At 35.6% G+C, this 21,223-nt stretch overlaps 1 protein-coding gene across 1 annotated transcript in view; it reads left to right on the top strand.

Moving 5' to 3' along the window:
• TMEM132C (transmembrane protein 132C) overlaps positions 1-21,223 on the top strand; it is a 2,628,872-nt gene that overhangs the window by 587,611 nt on the left and 2,020,038 nt on the right. The window contains exon 2 of the mRNA XM_044068345.1: positions 6,746-7,634. Coding sequence (XP_043924280.1) covers positions 6,746-7,634 — 889 coding nt within the window. The remainder of the gene's footprint in view (positions 1-6,745; positions 7,635-21,223) is intronic.

Below are 21,223 nucleotides of genomic sequence, written 5' to 3'. Positions count from 1 at the left end.
GCATTACTCCCAAACGTGATGTTGGATTTGAAACTGTGTAAAGTAGTGTGAGGATCTGTATGACCCATTTATAATTAGCATAGCGTTCCAGCTGAAATTATTTTCCCAGTATTTTTTCTAGTTAGAACTATAACAAGTGAAACATGTGATCATATGAGACATTAACTGTAATAGCTGAAAATCCACTGCAGTATAAATCTGGCAGACACATTGTCTCCTACCTGTTTGTAGATGGATGTGATGTCTCTTTAGCAGATGAATCCCCACATATGTTGTTTTACAGTATTAGTATTAGTAATATTAATGTTAGTATTAGTATTAGCATTAGTATTAGTATTAGTTTTAATATTAGTATTAGCATTAGTATTAGTATTAGCATTAGTATTTGTATTAGTTTTAGTATTAGTATTAGCATTAGTATTAGTATTAGCATTAGTATTAATTTTAGAGTCACCTGTATACATGCATCAAAACTTACATTTTAAAGCCTATTTTTATATAAACATCATTCTCTGGTTCAACATTTGGCTGCTAATTTAACTTTTAGAAAAAGGTCTGAATGATGTAGCTTTCGTTTTGTGTTCCATATGATAAATCGATTGCATCCCAGAAGAGTTGTTAAATAATAGCTGCAACCACAAAGGCAGGATTTTAATACAGTCCCAAATGACATGTCATTTTAAATCCACAAATGATGAAGGGGACAGCTATGAACAGCTTTCTAGTATTAAACAATGTATAGCTTTGTTGTAATGTAACTACACTTTTATTTTTATATTATTTTTACTTTTATTTTTAATTAGAAGATCCATAATGTAATAGCCCAGTTTCTTGTTTGGCATGTAGAGTTCAAAAACACTGAAATATATGTGCAATGTGTACTTTATTCTAGGCTCTGAGGAGCTAAATAAACCATCAAGTAAGTAAATAACATTTATTTATGTATATATGTATGTATGTATTTTGCTTTTATGTACTGGTTTTGTCTGATTTAAAGAAGTATATTGCTGTGTTAAGAATTCTTTGGGAATCTAGAAATGTAGAATATCTCTGAAATATTAACAAATGCAGAAAACAAGTCAAACTTGGTAAACACAACTGTTTCAAATAAAAGAACTTTGAATAATGCTTTGTAATACCTGAGCATACTTGGCAGAAGGAACGGAAGTATTTGTTTATACATTTTTGCTAGATTTCAAGAGTAACACACACAGTCATTTATATATTTACTGCTGTTTTTTGCATTATTGTCTACAGAATATGGGTGCAACTTGATTTAATGGTTCAGATGTAGAAAAAATATTGTGCCAGATTCCAAAACAGATGTTCTTAGTGTAAGTCTGTCTTGATTCTGAAAGACTTGTTCTCAGTCTAAGTGACTCTCATCAGTGTAAGACATATCTGTAAATAGGCAGGGACCAGATTCCAAAAGACCTGCTGGTCACTTGACCTGCAAGCATGTCTTTTGGAATTATATCCATTGAGTAGTAATGGTGGTTCATCACATGTAAAGGTTTTTAGAGAATAAAAAGCACAATGCACATCAGATATTCAAACATTAGGATGTCTGGTATGAAGCTTGTAACAGTTAAATGGGAAGTGGCTTAGTGATTTTTTCTGGAAAAGTGATTTTGCAGTTCTGGCTTGGGAAGATTCAGCTGTACATATCCAATTTATATAATAATGGCTCATTGATATTCAAAACTGTACACGCTGATTGGACAGCCCAGCCAGTGTGCTTGCCCATTGTAAATCGAGCATATACAAACAGAAAAAAAAGTCAAGTTATTCAAATATTCTTGAGCAGCCAGGCTTTCCATTGATATGTGCTTGATTACCCACTCTTAACATGTTTACGAGGGATGCTAGATAGCAGCCAGACTTTCCGTTGATATATGCTTGACTACCTACATTTAACTTGTTTTGTGAGGAATGGAAGGGAGCAGCCAGACTTTGCATCGATATAAGTTTGATTACTTACTCTTAACATGTTTACGAGGGATGCTAGATAGCAGCCAGACTTTCCGTTGCTATATGCTTGACTACCTATATTTAACTTGTTTTGTGAGGAATGGAAGGGAGCAGCCAGACTTTGCATCGATATAAGTTTGATTACATACTCTTAACATGTTTACGAGGGATGCTAGATAGCAGCCAGACTTTCCGTTGATATATGCTTGACTACCTACATTTAACTTGTTTTGTGAGGAATGGAAGGGAGCAACCAGACTTAGCATCGATATAAGTTTGATTACTTACTCTTAACATGTTTACGAGGGATGCTAGATAGCAGCCAGACTTTCCGCTGATATATGTTTGACTACCTACATTTAACTTGTTTTGTGAGGATTGGAAGGGAGCAGCCAGACTTTGCATCGATATAAGTTTGATTACTTACTCTTAACATGTTTTACTAGAGATGCTAGATAGCAGCCAGACTTCCCGTTGATATATGCTTGATTACCTACATTTAACTTGTTTTTGTGGAATGGAAGGGAGCAGCCAGAATTTGCATTGATATAAGTTTAATTACTTACTCTTAACATGCTTACGAGGGATGCTAGATAGCAGCCAGACTTTCCGTTGATATATGCTTGATTACCTACATTTAACTTGTTTTGTGAGGAATGGAAGGGAGCAGCCAGACTTTGCATCGATATAAGTTTGATTACTTACTCTTAACATGTTTACGAGGGATGCTAGATAGCAGCCAGACTTTCCGTTGATATATGCTTGATTACCTACATTTAACTTGTTTTGTGAGGAATGGAACGGAGCAGCCAGACTTTGCATCGATATAAGTTTGATTACTTACTCTTAACATGTTTACAAGGGATGCTAGCTAGCAGCCAGACTTTCCGTTGCTATAGGCTTGATTTCCTGTTCTTAACGTATTTTACGAGGGATGTGAGAATGAGGAAAAACAGAAATGTATCAGCTGGTAACTTTCAACACATTTGTAGAACTTCTGTGATTTTTCTCATATTTCTCCTATTCTTCCTACTTTTTTAAAGTGCAAGTATTTCTCTTCTCATAACTTTGTGCTGGAACATAACCCGGCAACAAATCCCAAAAAAAAAAAAAAAAAAAAAAAAGACAATGAGAGTTCTACATTGTGCCTGTCTTCCCCATTCTGCCCCCTAGTGTTAAACTGATGTATTGTGAAAGCATGCGAACGTACATTACACATGAACAGTAAGTACATCAGCTTTCAAGACAGAAGGTGGAAGACAGCAAATTTCAGTTATACAATTGCATTATTTAAGAAAGTTAAGTAATTTCTTTCTGAAATAATGTTGTTGTATATAAGCAATAATCCACTCCTGTTTGTGGGTTCATCAGGAGTTACCCATGGTTGGCTTTGTTTAATCACAAGGCCAATATACCCATGCACAGTCATGCATTATTGCTTAAATATATGATTCATTAGAGAAGTTTGCATAGTTAGGTATAATCTCTGAAAACTGCTCAGATAGTTATCAATATCTGTAGGGTTATTGCTAGTTACATTTGTTGAGTAGTTATGTGATTTATTTGAAGGTGACTCAAAGCAAAGTCTTGCTAAAACAGATAATTGTGTTGACTTTCTGAGCATTGTACTATGTATAGAAATGGCAGACAGGTGTAGGTAGAAATGTCATAGCCCCCAAAAATCCAAGAGCTACTGAAAAGGAATGAGAGAACCATGAGACAACCATGTAACTACCTTTGAAGGAGTTGCAGTTTTATATGTTGTGGTTCTGCATTTCATACTGGAGCTGGACTATAGCCAGGTCATTGCTTTGCTACAATTTTTGGTCTTGTGTGTGGCCTTGGTTACGGAATATGTTTAACCCAAAAGTGAGTGATGTACCGTGACTGTCAGCCTCACTGTCTTGAATGCAGATTGATTAGAGTGATTGCAGACTCCCGAAATATGATAGTGTGGAAAAAGCCATGCAGCTTGGACTACATCTCAGAGACACACACACACACACACACACACACACACACACACACACACACACACACACACACACACACACACACACACACACATACACACACACACACACACACACACACACACACACACACACAGAAGCAGTGTCTCTAAAGAATAGTCTAAGCTTCCTTTTTTTCACACTAGATTTTTCAAATTTTCTTTTTTTGTCTATTTGGAAATAAATGATGTACTTCCCTTCATAGGCACAAGTGGATATTTAAGCACTGTATCGAACTTCAGTAATAACTTAATAACTCCTGACGAAGGGCTCATGCCAGCTCGAAATCTCGAGTAATTGCAAAGTCTGTGTTGGTCCATTAAAAGGTATTACATCACTTCTGTGTTACAGTGTTTTTGTGTTGTAAGCTGAAGATGATACTGTCAGGGAAATATAATTTGTCTACATGCAGACTTACTGTGCTGCCTCTTTATGCCTTATAGTTTATTGTTATAATTTTCTATTAATGTGATTTGTGTAATCACTTGAGTAATATTTAGCTACTGTCTACTTAATCTGTTTTACATTATTGCTGGCCAAGGTCACTATTGGATGGTCTGTCTCATCCAGCCACCAATCAAATATATAATTAACTACAAAAAGATAAAAGCAATTTTAAATAAAACTAAGATACTTTGCAATATAAGCATGCAGTAAGTAAATACTTTGCTTTGAATCAGAATTGAAATCTTTATGAAAAAAATAGTCATGACACATGGATTATGTATAATGCCTCCTAATGAAATTCTGCTGTTTAATTATGTGTTATATGAGAGATATGCCTTGTAATTCTGTAGCTTTCATGAGTGCTGCAAGAATGCCTATGAGCTATGAGGTAGATTATAAGGACAGCAGTCCAAGGGCTGAGTCTGATCTCCATCCATTGTGGCACAGGAACTTCTGTTGTTTCTGTGGGCCCAGAAACAGCAGGCTTTCCAAATCCCTAGTGACACAGTGTTCCTTGATCTCACTGACAGGATGACAAGTGCTTCTTGAACAGAGTAGCCGGCTTTGTCCTATCCCACAGCACTGACTGTTAGAGTGGTAAAACTTGTCAGATCTTCATCACTGGAAAAGGCAGAGGCTGAGAGGTTATTTGAGGCAGAGGAAACCAGTGAATAAAGTACCAGCTATGCAAACACTGCAAAAGAATGAAGAATGCTAATTTGTGTCAAAACCCTTTTAGCAAACTACTGATAAGCTACTTTCTGTAAGAGTTTAGTTTCTCTAAGGGTTGTACAGCAGTTTTATCACATTTTTGTAAACTATATTATGCTGGAATAAAAAATGTAAGCTTTTTAACAACTTAGAAACAGCTGTTCAGGAGCATAATTTTCTTTTTATTTTACGACACTGTATCTATGAATTTCTTTAAAAAATGTCGCTGTGTGTCAACTGTTTGCAAAGTTGTAGGAGGTCATTTTAGCAAAGTACAGTTACAAGCCTGTTGCAGAGCTGTTTCAGCAGGTCAAAGAGCTGATTTGCTTCCACTATGGTTTGTCGATATGCAAGTCCTTGACGAGCCACACCCCAAACTGCACAAACACTGATGAACAAATTTGCAGTTGCAGAGTCTCCTGATATGGGGTGTAATGCAAGAGTTGGTGCATTGCTATTGCAAGGTACACATTTCTCGATCCTGAAAGGTATTCACTGCAGGGTTGACTGATCCTTCACTCATTCATCACTTTGAGTGGAGGGTGGTAATCAAACTTGGGTCGTATACTCTATGGACAGTAACGAATCCCCTCTCCTATACAGGAGAGCAGGGCAAACCAGAGTCCTACTGTGCACTCAAATACCAGGACAGCAGCACAGTGACTTGTTACTCTCTATGGAAAACGAGAAAGGGGTGACTCTCCATAAGACCTTGTAATTCAGATACCCTTCTTGCAGAGGTCAGAGCAATCAGTGAAACTGTTTTCTCTGTTAAGAACCTCAATTCTTTATACATGTCCATTGTCCAGTAGTATAATTTCCCTGCCTTGAGTTGAACTCACATTGTTGCCCTGTCAGTTGTAATCAGCGAGGTCTAGTGTTCTCCACATTCAAAAATGTTGCTTTGCTTTTCATCCTTTTCTGGATAGAATGAGGAGGCTATGCTGTTTTTTCTTTTCTTTTCTGGTTTTCTCTCTTTGATTGTTTGCCATTTTGCCCCCAACAAGCTTTTCAATAACACTGTACCCTGAAAAAATGAAAACTGTTTTACAAACGCAATGTCACTTCTGTGTCAAGCACATTTTCTGTTCTTCTAGCATGTCACATTCTGCATTAATATGACTAGTATCTTGTAATGGGTACACTGGATTATACTAAGGCAATCTGTGTTTTTTTTGGAAATATTTCTATATTAGTTATATTTAACCCTTTACACCTGCAGTATTTTGATTTACACAGATATTTGAACAATATTTTGCTTGAAAATATTTGCTTCCTTTAGATTAAAGGGAAGGCTTGTATGCTTCTTTCTTTTAACCTGCACCCGTAAATCATAATAAGATACTCCTGACAAGAGACTGTTATCGGCACTTTTAGATAACCTGCACTCTGTTGCTCAGAATTGCATTATATTTAACTGGCAATATCAAACTTGTGACAGAATACTTTTTTTGCTACTGGCCATTTAAAGTTATAGTGTCATCTTATTCTTTGAAGATGTATTAATTTTACTCATGCTCAGTTAAATTTTAATGCAGTACTTGTACTGAAACTGTTTCCTTTTATGACAGCTTACATTTCTTGCTTTATTTTACTTTTTGCAGCACTGGAAAGCCGAGGTATTGCAGATGGTGTGCACAGGTTTTCGTCATTCCCATCGTATTTACCTGTCACCTATCAAATTCACAATGCAGAGATTTCCTTTTTCCTTAAAGAAGCCAACCAGGATGTTATGAGGAACTCCAGCCTGCAATCCAGAGTAGAAGCTTTCTTTATACACAAAGCCAAGAACCCCCCCATATTAAATGTAACTTATGAAACTCTTTTTAGTGAGAAAACAGTCCCTTTAGATTTTATGGAGACATCTAATTCATTCATTTCAACAAACAGTTATACTCTGAACTGGGAACTTAAAGCATACATTGTTGATGAAAAGATTTTCTTTGACAGGCCAAAAGTGCAAATTCTTTTTTATATAATTGGAAGAGACTGGGATGACTACAGCATTACAGAACAACTTCCTTGTGTTAGAGCATTTGCCTTTAGGGAGACTCGGGAAGTCCGTGGGAGCTGCAGGCTAAAAGGTGATCTAGGAATGTGCGTTGTTGAGCTGGAACTTCTGACAAACTGGTTTAGCCCTCCTTCTGTGGTGCCTGGACGTAAGAAAACAGATGACCCAGTAGATGGGTCACCTGTGGAGCTGTACTACATGATGCAAACAGAGGAAGATAAAGGAGAATGCACCACAGAGGACACACGAAAGCATAATGCCATTCGACCAGGAAGAGAAGACGGTGATGAGGCACTCCCCCCACTGCAGAGGATCGGAAGTGTCCACCTCTTCCAGTCCAGGGAAAATCTGGAACTTATAGAATTGAGACTGGATAACAATATTGTTATTTCCATGCCACCAAAGCCTGTGAAGTTAGGAGAGGCTTTAAAGGTTTTTATTGCAATTTCTAGCAGTTCAAAGGTGGATCAGTTCACACTGAGGTAAGATAGTTTTACTGATGTACTTTTTGATTTTTTTTCAGGTACAATCTACAGTCAAGAATGTGACGTTTAATATGCCTATGGCATTGTAATGAATATTTTAAAGATATGTAATTACTTGAACATTTCAGTTAAAATGTCCTTGTTATTGCACATTTTAAGAATAATTATGCAAACTAAATAATTTATTGCCATAGAAATCTAAAACATTGCAGGTTTTAATTTCTAGAAATGTATGGTTATTTCTTTTAACTCTATAATACCTTCTGTAGTTTTCTGATTAACTTTTAATATTTAGGGTAGGATATATGTGATATAAGACCGATAATTTAGATGGCCACTAGAATAAGTAATTATTCAAATAAACGGTAGTAGTATTATACCTTTGATGTTGTAAAAATGTCTACATTTGTTCAGAACATTTTTGTAATATATAAATAAGCATAATATTTAAAAATGAACCTATGGGCGGATTAATCTAAAGCTGATAAAAATGTTTAATGCTTATCAGAATTTCTTCTAGAAAACTTGATAGAGTTTGCTTAGTGTTTATGAATATTCAAATTGCATGTAAACACAATTTGTAGCTCTGTTATAAAATAACAACTGCCAAGAAGTGCAGCGCTCATTTACTTCTTTTTTCTTAGAGAATTATAGTCCCCATTTCTCCCTTTGATTTGCTCACAAAACTGATTGCTCTTTTTTTTCTAATTTACTATATTTTAAATGCAGAGTAATTCATTAGTTTTACTTTGGCTAAAAGTTACTATTGTTGCTTAACGGTTGTTCTTTCCAGTTGTGTTGATTTGTACACATTTACATTCAATGGAATCTCTAAATGAAAACCTTGTTGCAAGACACTCTAGTGTCATCATTAGGTATTTAAAGATTTCTTATAAGGAGTATACCAAAACATGATGGAAATAAAACAGGCTCAGAAGAGAGAAAAATCATATTAGATAGTTCTGTTAAGAGGTATTTATCTGGATATTTGCTATACACTGAAATGTGTGATTACAGATCTTCTGCATAAAAAACAGGGCAGGCTAGAGATGAGTTAAGGTAAAAACACAACATGGCACCTGTGGAGAATCATTTAGAGAAGAAAAACACAAGTAATTCTTTTGTCAATTTGTACCATTGAAAGTATTTGAAACAACTATATGGGTTTTTATTATTGGAAACAGCTCTTAAGGCGCTGCTTCAGTTTTTCTACTGTATATCTTAAATGTATAAGTAGGTATTGCAAGACAGTATAAGCAAACTTCTCATGTATCCCTTGTTTTACTTTGTATTTTTGTTCTGTCCCATTTAAATGTTTTGATTTTCTGGTAAATCACTGAGAACTACAGTCAGTCAGAAATTCCAGACGTTAGAATTCTGCTTTTCTTACGGGTTAGAAAATGTATGTTGCTACAAACCTAATAATATTTATAGAAATACCCCTGATTTTGTGCCTTTGTCCCTAATTATTTTTTACTTTGTCCAGAACTGTTAAGCAAAGAAGTTGATACATAGAATAAGTGAAGTAAAACATTTCCTTTAATATCTCAGATCTTAAGATAGTGGTTTGGTTTTCTCACCTATTTGAAATGATAATGTATTCAGTGTAAACATTATTTTCTATACTGGGCCTTGTACTGGCAAAAGATAAGAGGAAATGGAAGATATGCTTTACACTAAGATGTTAAAATTAACTGCTTTATGAACTATATATTCATTTATACCATAGTCAGATCCTGAAGTGTGGCAACTGTGCAGGACTTTAGCAAAATAACATGTAACCTGCAGATTTCCTGATGATGTAGAAAGCTGGCAAGGTAATATTTATGGCAACACTATGTTTGCAAACAACAGACTACGGTATCCTCTAAAGTGGTCAGGGAAAGTACAGTTGTGCAAGTAAACTTTCTATAACACTAGATGTTTGAATCATCATAGCTGCAGTACCCTTATCTAGATGGGTTATATCCGGCTCAGGACAAAACAGCTGTCCAGCTTCATAACTCTCAATCGCTTAGCACATTAAACTTCAACAAAGCTAAAAAATAATGGAGGGGGGTGACAAAGACACACAAATAGGGACAGATTTTGCACTTATACATTTAGAAAGTCTTTAGAATAAAAGGTTTGGTGTTAACATGCATTTTTTTTTAAGACTATGAACTGTGAAACTCAAATGTCTGTCATTATTTAGGGACTTCAATTTTAAAGGATATGCCAAAAAACACAAATTTTATGAGAAAGAGACCAAAAATAGCAAAAATCTGGACATTCTGTGAAAATTTGGACAGCTGAGAGATGTAGCCAGTTTCCAAAACATCTGGGCACCTTCTGCACCTCAAACCATCAGTCAGCTCAAGCTAAGCTGACTAAAAAGACAGTTTTGGGCACCAAGCCCTTCATAGGTTTTATGCCAACAGAGAGAGAGAGATAGGCTGAGCCTTGAAAGGACAATGCTGGGAACAGGAAAAAAATAAATGTCCATACTCTGGCATAAACAACACATCAAAAACAAGGGGTATGGAGGGAGGGAGCAGCTATTGCAGCAGTGATCATTTGAACATATATTGTTATGTTAAGTTTAATTACACAGCTGTACTATATTCATTATACTGATCACTGCTACTGTATTCCTAGCTATATGGGTAGATTACCCTAGCTTACTGCATTTAGGAGGTGGAAAGAGAAGGGTCCAGAAGCCTCTGGAGAACGGTCATAGCAAAGCCTGATCTAGACCTAACGAAGGAATCAAGGTTGTAATGCCTTGCAAACATATGCATAGAAGACCAAGTTGCTGCTTCTAGAAGCTTCTAGATCCAACCCTTTCCAAAAACCCATAGATTAAGTCAAGGCCCTAGTAGAATGGAAGACTGATAGTTTGGCTTAAAGTTAACTTGTATACCACTTCAGGTGTAAAAGAAGGATTAGTTCTCAAAGAAACCTTATCTCAATGGAAAATGAGAAAAGGGTGACTCTCCATAAAAATTTGCAACTCAGATCCCCTTCTTGCAGTGGTCAGAGCAATCAGTAAAACTGTTTTCCATGTTAAGAACCTCAAGGCAGCCTGGTTAGCTTGTTGAAATGGAGCAGGTGCTAGCTTATCTAATACAAAATTAAAATCTCAAGGAGAAGCCTCTGATGCAAAACCCCTTTCAAAAACATTTTAGCAAGATAATGCATAGAAACAGGAAGACACGTGGGCAAATATGCTGACATGATCAATAAATGCATCTTGATGGAGAAATAACAATGAGCAAGATAGTAACTCACACAAATGTAAAACCAGAGAACAACGAGCCCTAAATGGGTGCTGGTATGTTGTTGGCACCAACTAGAAAACCTTTTCCTCTTGCTAGTGTATGATTTTTACAGTAACTGCTGCATGTCTTTAGTAAAAGGGTGTCTAAAGATAATTAAGACCCTATCATCCTGGCAGTCAGCTGAAGTTGATTTGAGTCAGAGTGAATCAAACATCCTTGATCTGGTGTGAATAGATCCATTCCCTGAGGAAGCTTATGATAATTGCCACTGGCCATTTCAAAAAGCAATGAGAACCACTGTTGCCTGAGCCCCAAAAGAGTCACCACAATGATTTTGGGAGATTCCTTCTGAATCTTCAGAAGAACCCTGGATATCAGTGAAAATGGTGAAAAAGCATACAGGAACATTCATGTCCAAGTAAAAGAAAGGGCATCTGTCTTCCAGGCTTTCTTACATGGAGTCCTGGAGCAGAATCTTGGCAGCTGAGTGTTCAGAGAGGAGACAAGTTGATCTTCTTGAGAGACTTCCCACAAAGGGATCAGAGCTTGGAAGACCTCTTGATCTAGTTTCCATTTGTGAGAGTCTGCCTTTGTCCTGCACAGCTTGTCTGCACACCATTTTGCTCTGATGTACGGGAGGATGCCTGTAGAGTGAGACGTTGCTGTAAAGCTACATCACAAGCTTACATGGCTAGTCTACAAAGGGATAGAACCTGATTTCCCTTGATGTACCACATGCCAGTGGTATTGTCTGCAATACCTTGAAGAGTTCCTGGGGACCACCAAAGATGATTCAAAGAGTTTAGTGCCTTGATCAGGGCATGCATCTCTTTTATATGTATGTGCTTGCATCAGTTGTTGGTGTCCCATACAACTTGCACTTTATTCCTCCTGAAACTGCTCCCCAAGCAAAGTCCACGTTATCTCTGGTGACTGACTGCTTTGGAACAGGGAGAGAGAAGGGGTGACCCAGATTTAGGGATATTTGCTGTTTACATCAAATGATTTTTCTTCTGACAAATCCCAGCAATGGGATTTGAAAAGACAAAGGATGTTAATGACAACAAAGAGGCTTTAGATACCATTGTATCTTTTTCATGTGCAGTCTTGCCAGTGGTATCATGAGAATCAAAGATGCCACAAGACCCTAAATCTTGAGTTATTCCCTTGAAGTGACCAAAGTATTAGTGGAAAACCTTAGATGTTTTTCGTGTTTCACTGTTGCAGTCATGACATTTGGGTTATCCCTGCCAGGGTAGCCATCGGCCGGCCCGAATACCAGAGGCTTAGTATTTCTGTGTCAGTTGCTGTCACTTCAGGACTGATGTCAGGTCATCAGTAGTGTAAAGTAAGGCAACCGACACCATTACATCAGTCTTTCTTGCTGTAGAGCTCGAAGCAAAAGCAGTTCGTATGAGTGCCGGTCAGCCACTACCTGAATAAGGATCTTGCGGTCATCTCTACCTCGGATGGGTCCGGAGCCACTGAGCAGGCACTGGCTTCCAAAGAAGTCCTTCGCACTACCAATTCTCGACACAAACCGATGTCTACTTTTGTGACTACCATTCTTTCAAAAACTACCGAGTTTCTTAGGCCCAGGGTACGAACCACACCCAAGAAACCAACGACCCACTCTCAGGCACCTGCTTCCTTGCCTCAGTCTGAAATGCTTAAAATGGTGGAAGACCTTATCATGCTGATCAGGGGAAGCCAAGCTACCCCCTCCAAAAGGAAAAGAGATCTCTCCCCTGTAGTTTTGTCTGAACAAGAGTCAGATGACTCTGATGCATCTGAATATGAAGACATGCAAACCCCTCTCTACTTATGAGGATTTTGATGCAGAGGATTTCTTCCCTTCCACCTCTACCCCAGAGGATTTTTCCTTTGGGGGAATCCTTCATACCTTAAGGGAGCATTTCCAATGGGAGAGTCAGGACTACCCTCAGTTTAAAAAGAGACTCAGGGATTTCTTAGATCTTCCTCAGCACAGACCCTTAGCCATCCCCCCAGTGCTGGATGTTGTGGAGGATGTTGGGTAAGGCAGAGATCTGATTATGTGATCCAAATACAGAAAACCTAAAGAAAGACCCAAAGTCTGGATGAATTTGCATGTGATGCTAAGCATTTTTTTAAATTTAGTGTTACCAGGAAACTTGAATGAGGAAGGAGTGGTAACAGGTTGTGAAGTGACCGCATTTTGAACTTAGGCAGTATCAAAAACAGGTTCTGTAAAGAAAAATACACAACTGGCCTCCAAGCATTTACTTTCTTTCCTTTGGCACTAAAAACATTCTTACATAAAACCTTTTCCAAACTGGGATGGAGGAACTGGTTGTAAAGAAAAATACAGAACTGGCCTCCCAAGCATTTACTTTCTTTCCTTTGGCACTAAAAACATCCTTACATACAACCCTTTTCCAAACTGGGAAGGATGAACTGGTTGTATCACTTCCTGAGAAAGCATTTGATGAAGGACAGGGAGAAATAAAGGAATCTGGTCTGGTGGATGAGGAATAACCCCCGAAAAGGATTTCCTCCCACTTCCATCTGTAACCTTGATGGATCATCTTCAATAACCATTTTTGAAACTATCTGTTGCCAAAAAGAAAAAAGTGGAGATTCAAACATTCTGGAAGGGAAAAGGAGCTGCAAGGGTGGGAAAACAAGATCCTTTAAATAGCCTCTGACTGTCCTTGTTTTTTTTCCCTTTGGGGGGGTTGCAGAAGTCTTTTTAGAATCCCTTTGACAGTGTCTGTTTACCTGCATTTTGCTGGGACTGTTCATTTTGTTTTCTGCCAAAACTGGATGAAGGGTTTGAGAATTCCTTAGAAAATTTGGAAAAGGGATGAAAAATCTTACAGATTTCCCTGTATCAACTTACCTCTTTCATCACACTTTTTGATAACCTCTGCAGCAGTGGAACAAAAAACTAAATATCTGTCTAATAAAATAATTAATAATCGAGAAGTTTAATAAATATATTCTGAAGTGCTTGCTCTAAGCCTTTTTGTGTGTTCCATTCCTCAGATAAATTAATTTATTCTCAAATGTTTCCATCAAGCCCCATTTCAAGCATCTAACAACTGACTCTTGAGTTGTTTTGCAACTCAGTAGCATTCATTTTCATTGTGACCACTTCATTTTCAAATTGAATTGCTGCTGGATGGTTGTTATTAATTATTTCAGATATTTGAACTTTTATTCTACTTACCATAATAGACATGAATATTTTATAATCATTATTCAGTAATGAAACTGGTCTATATGAACTACAATGACTAGAATCTTTATTTTCTTTTAAAATGGGGGTGATTAATGAATATCTCCATGAAGGAGGAATTGTTGCATGAGTTTGAATTTCAAGTAGTGTTTTTATGTCACAATGTGGTTATATTTGTAGGAAATAGTTTATATATTTCTATAATTAAACCATATATCCCCGGGGATTTACTGATTTTACTCTCTTTGATTTTCTCAGTAATTTCTTTATGTGTAATGGGTTTTTGTAACTCCTGTTGTAAGTTTTCGGGATTGTTTTTATATTAGGGAGTATAGTTTCTAAATTTAATTGGTCTGTTATAGTGTTTTATTTTTGTAATGTCTTGTGTAATGATACTTAAAAGCATCCAATATATCCCCTATTTCCGAAACTTTCTTACCTTTCCGTTCATGTAAGATGTTAACAATAGTATTAGCTTTAGATTGCATATTGATTTTAACAGATAAATTATGTACGTGTTTGGAGAAGTAGCATAAGAGTTTATTTTTAATCTCTCCATGGCTAAATTAGTTTTATGGTTTAATATTTCATTTTATCTTTTATTTAAATCTTCTGTTATCTTTTTGTTCCCAATCGAATTGAAGTCCTTTTTGGATTTGTATAATAAGAGTTGGTTTTGTAGTTCTTGCAATTCTGATTTCCTTTCTTTAAGTTTATTTTTATACCAACTAATCATTCTACCATATATATAAGCTTTTAGTGAATCCCAGACCATTATTATGTTCACTTCTGGCTTGTAGTTTATATCTAAAAAGAAATTAAGTTTACTAATTAACCATTGCTTGAATTCTTTAATTTTTGTGATATATGAGGGAATTCTAGAGATAAGTGTTAATGGTTTAAAATCCATTTGCATTTTTAGGACAATGGAGTTGTGATCTGATAAAGGACACAGGATTATTGAGAAGGATGTGAATTTTGTAAAAAGATCATGAGAAATGTATAATTTGCCTATTCTGGTTTGGGTGTCAAATCTACAATCTTGATAAGAAAATAGTGATGAGTTATCTATAGTGTTGTAAGTATCTTTCAATTTTAAAGCCTCAGTTCATCTTTTTACTAGTTTTGCAGTAGATGTTAAACATGGAGATTTTTTGTTAGTGGTTTCAGATGTGTCAGTAATACAACTAAAATCCCCACCTATCATTAACATTCCTTTATATGTATTTATAATAAGATATAGGTGTTTTTATCTGTTCCCACCCAATACCAGGAAGCCAGTATAGATTTACTAGTGTCCACATCCTGTTATTAAACTTCAAGATGGCAACAGCTATAATATCATCATTATCTACATATTTGTGTATAATTTCAGGACTTAAAGAATTATTTTTCCATAAGATTGTTACCCCTCTCTTCTTTGATTTAAATGTGGAGCAGGCCAGAGTCATATATTCACTTGGGTTCCATATAAATTTATCATTTTTTTAAAGTGTGTTTCCTGTAAGAGTATTATTTGAGCTCCATTTAATTTTAGATATTTTAGTAGATTAGATCTTTTATTTGGGTTATTTAAGCCAATAGTATTTAAAGAAAATAAAGTAAGATCCATATCAAGTTATATTTGAAGAAGAGTTTGATCTGTTGTTATATTTACGTGGAATCGTCCTCTCATCTAGTATTGATTTATTATTAATTTGTAGACAATCATCTATTTCAGTCATCAATGTTTCCTCTAAAGTAATCAGCAATATTAGGCTTAAGTTAGACTTACTAAAACTAACTAAAGTCTTAAAATTTAAAATGCATACTGAAATTAAACTAGTGTGTTTTTTAAACCCTACCCAACATGGAATGAAATACATTCTTAGTCCCAACAGATAAATAAGTCTGGTGGACTATCACGATAACTTTCTTTCCCATTTCATCTGAGCTCCATATATTGTTTGTAAGTGTTAAAGGAGATTATTTTAAAATACAATGATTATGATGTTATAACATTCAGCTGTTGGAGCTTAATATTTGTTCATAACTTAATGTATGTATCCTTACCATCTATACATACATAACATATGTATCTGAGTTATGTTAATTATTAAGCTCTTTCAGCTTCTTAGTATTCCCATTTCTTTTCATATTAAGTATAAATAGTAGCTGATTAGCAATAGCACGATATGAATCTATACTCATATTTACATAACATTTGGTTTAATTTTTCCCACCAGTCTTTCACCACATCCTTTTATAACACAGAAAATAGTCTAAACCTGTATTTGCAAAGGCTTGCAACAAGTGACATATATTGTTAGTGTTTTTCACATCATATAACAGACAATCATAAAATTTCAATAATATTGCTCAGTAAAGTTAGAATATGTTTAAATCATCTTAAAACATGTCTTTAAGGCTTTAATTTTAATATGCTTAAATTAGTCAATTATATCTAGATTATAGAAGAAACTTTCCAATCAGATATTTATACAGATATGAGCAAAGTAGTGTGAAGCACAACAGTTCTATACTACAGATCTATACCGAGTATGATTTGCAGTGAGCTTCTTGTTTAATTAACTATGTTGTTATGCTTAAATAAATTATAATATAATTTCTAACAGTTTTAGCATTTATCCGATTTGTGGAACATAAATTATTCAAAAGGATGTCTAAATATAGTTCCCAAACACGTAATATGGTCATACTTTCTTAATTCCATGAGTACGTTGACAACCAATTACAGCTTACTCTACTTATTGCTATAGCAACACTAAACAGAAACAGCAGTTATGGATAGTGAGCTGTTAACTGGCTATCCAGCTTGCGAGTCTTACAAACTGTGAAAATCTTCACCTTTAAGCACTCACAGGCTACAATTTCCCTGCTCAACTGCTTTCCAGCTCAAAATCACTCTATTAAACTTTTTCCCCCTCCCTCCCTTCCCTCTCTTCAGTGTTCTTAATGCAAATATCACCCAAGACTCCTCACACCACGTTCCGTGTATACTGAACAACAAGCAAACATTCCTTCATCCAATTCAAGTTCCAGACAGTCTGACAAATCAAAATAGACAAGTAAGCACCGCATTATAAGTCAAAGCCATCCAAAAGTCATCGTTCGCCATCACTATGCAACCACATACCATGCCGTTACTGTAACCCCACTACAAATCCGTTTTTCAGTTACGATGTGGTAACCCATTACTGCCAGCACTACCCGCACTGCATAAAGTTAATGCCTGCAATTCCTCACTCACCTTAAACCAGTCTTACCTGTTTGTCACTCTTTTCAGTCATTAATCAGTTCCGGAACCAGTTTCCTCTAGAAACTTCAGTATTCAAAATGGAGAGACAATCTTCTCACATGAGGTTAATCAGCCCTTAATGGCAACCAGAACAAATGGAAAAGATTAAGTTCCTAAACAAGGCATAATTGTGTATTGACAATTTCTCTGTATAGAAGCCCAGTCCAGCTTTAATCCAAACAATGTTATGTTTACTAATTACATTCAAACCTATCAAACACATTTTCCCAAGGATATATGTGCGATGCTTGCATTATATGCTTGATACTAAGTGCACAACTCAATCACAGTGTTTAGAGGAATTATAATAATGCAAAGCTAAGTATTTATCAGCATAGTACATCACGCTTTTATAACATTTAAAGGAATATTTCCTTTAACATCGTTCATTCACTCAGTTTAAAAAAAACAAGCAACAATCTAAACAGTAAATTACTAGCATATAAAGCCAACATTGCTAATCTTTGATATTGCTGTATTAGTTAACAAAAATGTGTGATTTACTTAATGATTGATCAGAAACATGAGAGAAATATGGTGAAACTTGACTATTAGGAGTTTAACTCATTTTATTCTATTAGGAATAAGGAATTAACTAGTCAAGTTACTATGCATACAAACGGTAAGAAAGAAAGGGAAGGAAGAAAGATAGGACATAAAGACTTTTTATAACTATTTCTATAATATAAATCAAATATAGCAAATAATGCGTAAAGAAGAATACCGACACATACCTTTCCCTGTGTATATATCTATCTATATATATATATATATAGAGAGAGAGAGAGAGAGAGACATATATACACAAGATTATAGTTTACATTACAGTTTTAAGTACGGTTGATGTATCATTAATAATTAGGTTGCAGTAGAAACTTTGAGAGACTTTGCAGAAACCGCTATTTTAGATTCAGTGTTTTGTTTTTTCTTTTTTTACATCAGTCCAGGAGTTTTTATTAGTGGTTCTCTTCAGGGATGAAGATGCCCTGTCCATATCTTTCAGAATAGATATGATGTTATTGTTTTTGATAAACAGTAAAGCTTCTTCCAGGTTGTTGAAGGTTCTCATTTCATTTAGGTGCAGGATTTTTATTTTTGCAGGAAAATTCATTTGAGTTTTAATATTGTTCTGTTTTAGTATTTTAATTAGTGGCCATGCCTTTTTCCTTTGTTCCAGTACTTTAGCAGAATAATCATTATCAAACCTTATTAGGTTTTGGTTATATTTTATAGGGCTCTTTTTCCACTCACTTTTTAACACCAGTTCTTTGTCCATGAAATATAGGAACTTTATTATAATTGACCTTGGTGGTGTAAAATATGTCAATGAAGTTGCAGCTGAAGCTGGGTTTCCCAAAGCTTGATGAACCCATTCAATACCAAATGAAAATCCTTCTTAAGGTCTAAAACCTCAGGAATCCATGTGTTTAAGAAGGAAATGAGATCTCCTCCTTCTGTTTTCTCAGGCAAGCCAAAGATTCTGATGTTTGACCTTCTTTCCCTGTTTTCCAAGTCATCTACTTTATTGGTAAGCCAAGTATTTTGCTTCAGAAGAAAGTATCTTTGGATTTCCTCCTCTCTGAGCCTTCCTTCAATGTCACTTAAAGAAGTTTCAATAGTTATCTTAGTCTGATGCTGTTGAAGCATTTCTTTGAAAACATCTGTTTGCTTTTGACAGTTTTCATTTAGATTTTGCAGATTAACCTTAAAATCATCAATTTCCATTGATATTTCTTGTAGTGTAGTAGTCACCAGTTGTAGTTCCTTTTTTAGTGTTAGCTCAGAATGAAAGTTCTTCAGGTAACTCATTTCCCCAGTTTTTAATAGACTCCAATATAATTTGACAGGAAATTTCTTACAGAAATCCACCAAAACTTGTAGTTTGCTATTTCTGACTATTATCTGAGTATTCAAAGTGTTTTAGTGTTTTTGTTTGAAAAAAATTAATAAATTCCTGAATTTTAAGCTACTTTATGGAACTCTAAAAATATACTGCCTTCAGTTACCCATTCAGGCTCCACCCCCTCCAACAGTTTACTTTCTGATGTACAGTAGCATCAGAAACCAATAACAATAAGCTGATATAACAAAAGCAGTCATGGGCAGCTGGTTTGACAGTGCAATTAAATTTTTAGGTAAATTTATCAGTATAAACCTAGTCGATAAGATTTCACTCTCAGTATAAACCAATGCTAAAGCAATAGCTAGTCATATCTGAAGGATATAAACAAGATATAACACTTTGGATGTACAATAACATCAACTTTATGTAAGTAAACTCATGTGGTAAAGACAAGATTAACCAGCTGTATTTAACAGTCCAGTTAAGTTTATGCAAGTTTATCAGTGTGGGTCTAAATAAGGTTTCACCCTGGAATAGTAACCAGTTCTAAAGTAATATCTGATTAGATATCAGTAGATTACAAACAACATATAGCACAAATGCAGAGTAAGTCGAATGACAATAAATAATAGGTAAGTTTATCAGTATAAGTCAAGTATAAACCAGTTTTAAAATAGTAGCTAGTCAGATGTCAGGAGGGTATAAACAAAATGTAATACTTCAGATGCACATTAACTTCAGCAATAAATTAAATAAACTGATACACTAAGTACAAGAATAAGCAGCTGGTTGTAACAATGCCACTAAAATTATATAACTTTATCAGTGTATGACAAGTTAATAAGATTTCACCCTAGTGTATAAACTAATTGTAGACTAATAGCTAGTCAGTTATCAGAAGATATAAACAACACAAAACACTTCAGATGCAATGTAACATCAACAATCAACAAGTAAAACAATGAAGTACAAAAAAATAATAAGCAGCTAGTTTTAACAGTGCAACTAATTAATTAGTTCTATAGCAATACCTGGCTAGATATCAAAAGGTTTTAAACAAAATATAACATTTAGATACACAGGAACATCAGAAATCAATAAATTAAACTGATATTGTTAACACAGAAATAAGAAGATGGTTTTAACAGTGCGGCTAAGTCTAAAGCAAGTATGTCAGTGTAAGCCTGGTTAATGGTGAATGAGATTATAAATTGAATACATGCATGTAATTAAAATAAGTCCATTTTCTAGTTCTGCCATGTGTATGTGATCATTTAGTCATACAAAGATGGAGTTTCATGGTGTTTTGAACATCGCTGCATTTCTATTTGCTAGTTAGAGCTGCCCCTGTGGTTATCAAAGAAAGGAATTGATGCATTTTTTAAAAATATTATGAAAGGCACATTTTGAAACTTCAATTGTATAACAGATGCACCCTAACCCATGCATGGATATTGTGGGTGTGGGTTAATATGTGGAGGTGGAAAGTTTCAAAGCCACCATGCTGAAGGATAACTCTGTCCAAGCTGCAAAATCCTTTACTAATGCATTCTACGGGCACCTACAAGAATGCATGGATAATGCCATCCCAAGCAAAACCAAGACTCACTCCTCCAAGAAAAAGAAACCAGTCTGGTGGACCCCTGCCATAAACAAGCTATACAATAGAAGGAGGAAACTAGTACAGAAAAGAGCAAAATCCCAAGAAGGGAAGACATCTCTGATCAGTATCAGCAAGAAACTACGATCCCTCATAAAATCATCCAAGACGAGCCTTGAAAGAAAAATTGCCAAGGACTCCAAAGATAACCACAATGTATTCTTTAGCTATGTCAAGAATTTAAGTGGCAATGCTCAGATCTGCTCGGAGTTAGTGCAGAATGGCACAAAATACAGTGAACCGACCGATATCGCAAACATCCTGGCAGACAGGCCCATAACCGTAACAGAAGAATGTAGGGTCCC

The sequence above is a fragment of the Protopterus annectens genome, chromosome 4.part0 (assembly GCF_019279795.1).
Source record: "Protopterus annectens isolate FY-2018-M chromosome 4.part0, PAN1.0, whole genome shotgun sequence".
Classification (NCBI taxonomy): Eukaryota; Metazoa; Chordata; order Ceratodontiformes; family Protopteridae; genus Protopterus; species Protopterus annectens.
The sequence above is the reverse complement of the archived record's forward strand: the minus strand, read 5'-3'. Positions and strand labels throughout refer to the sequence as shown.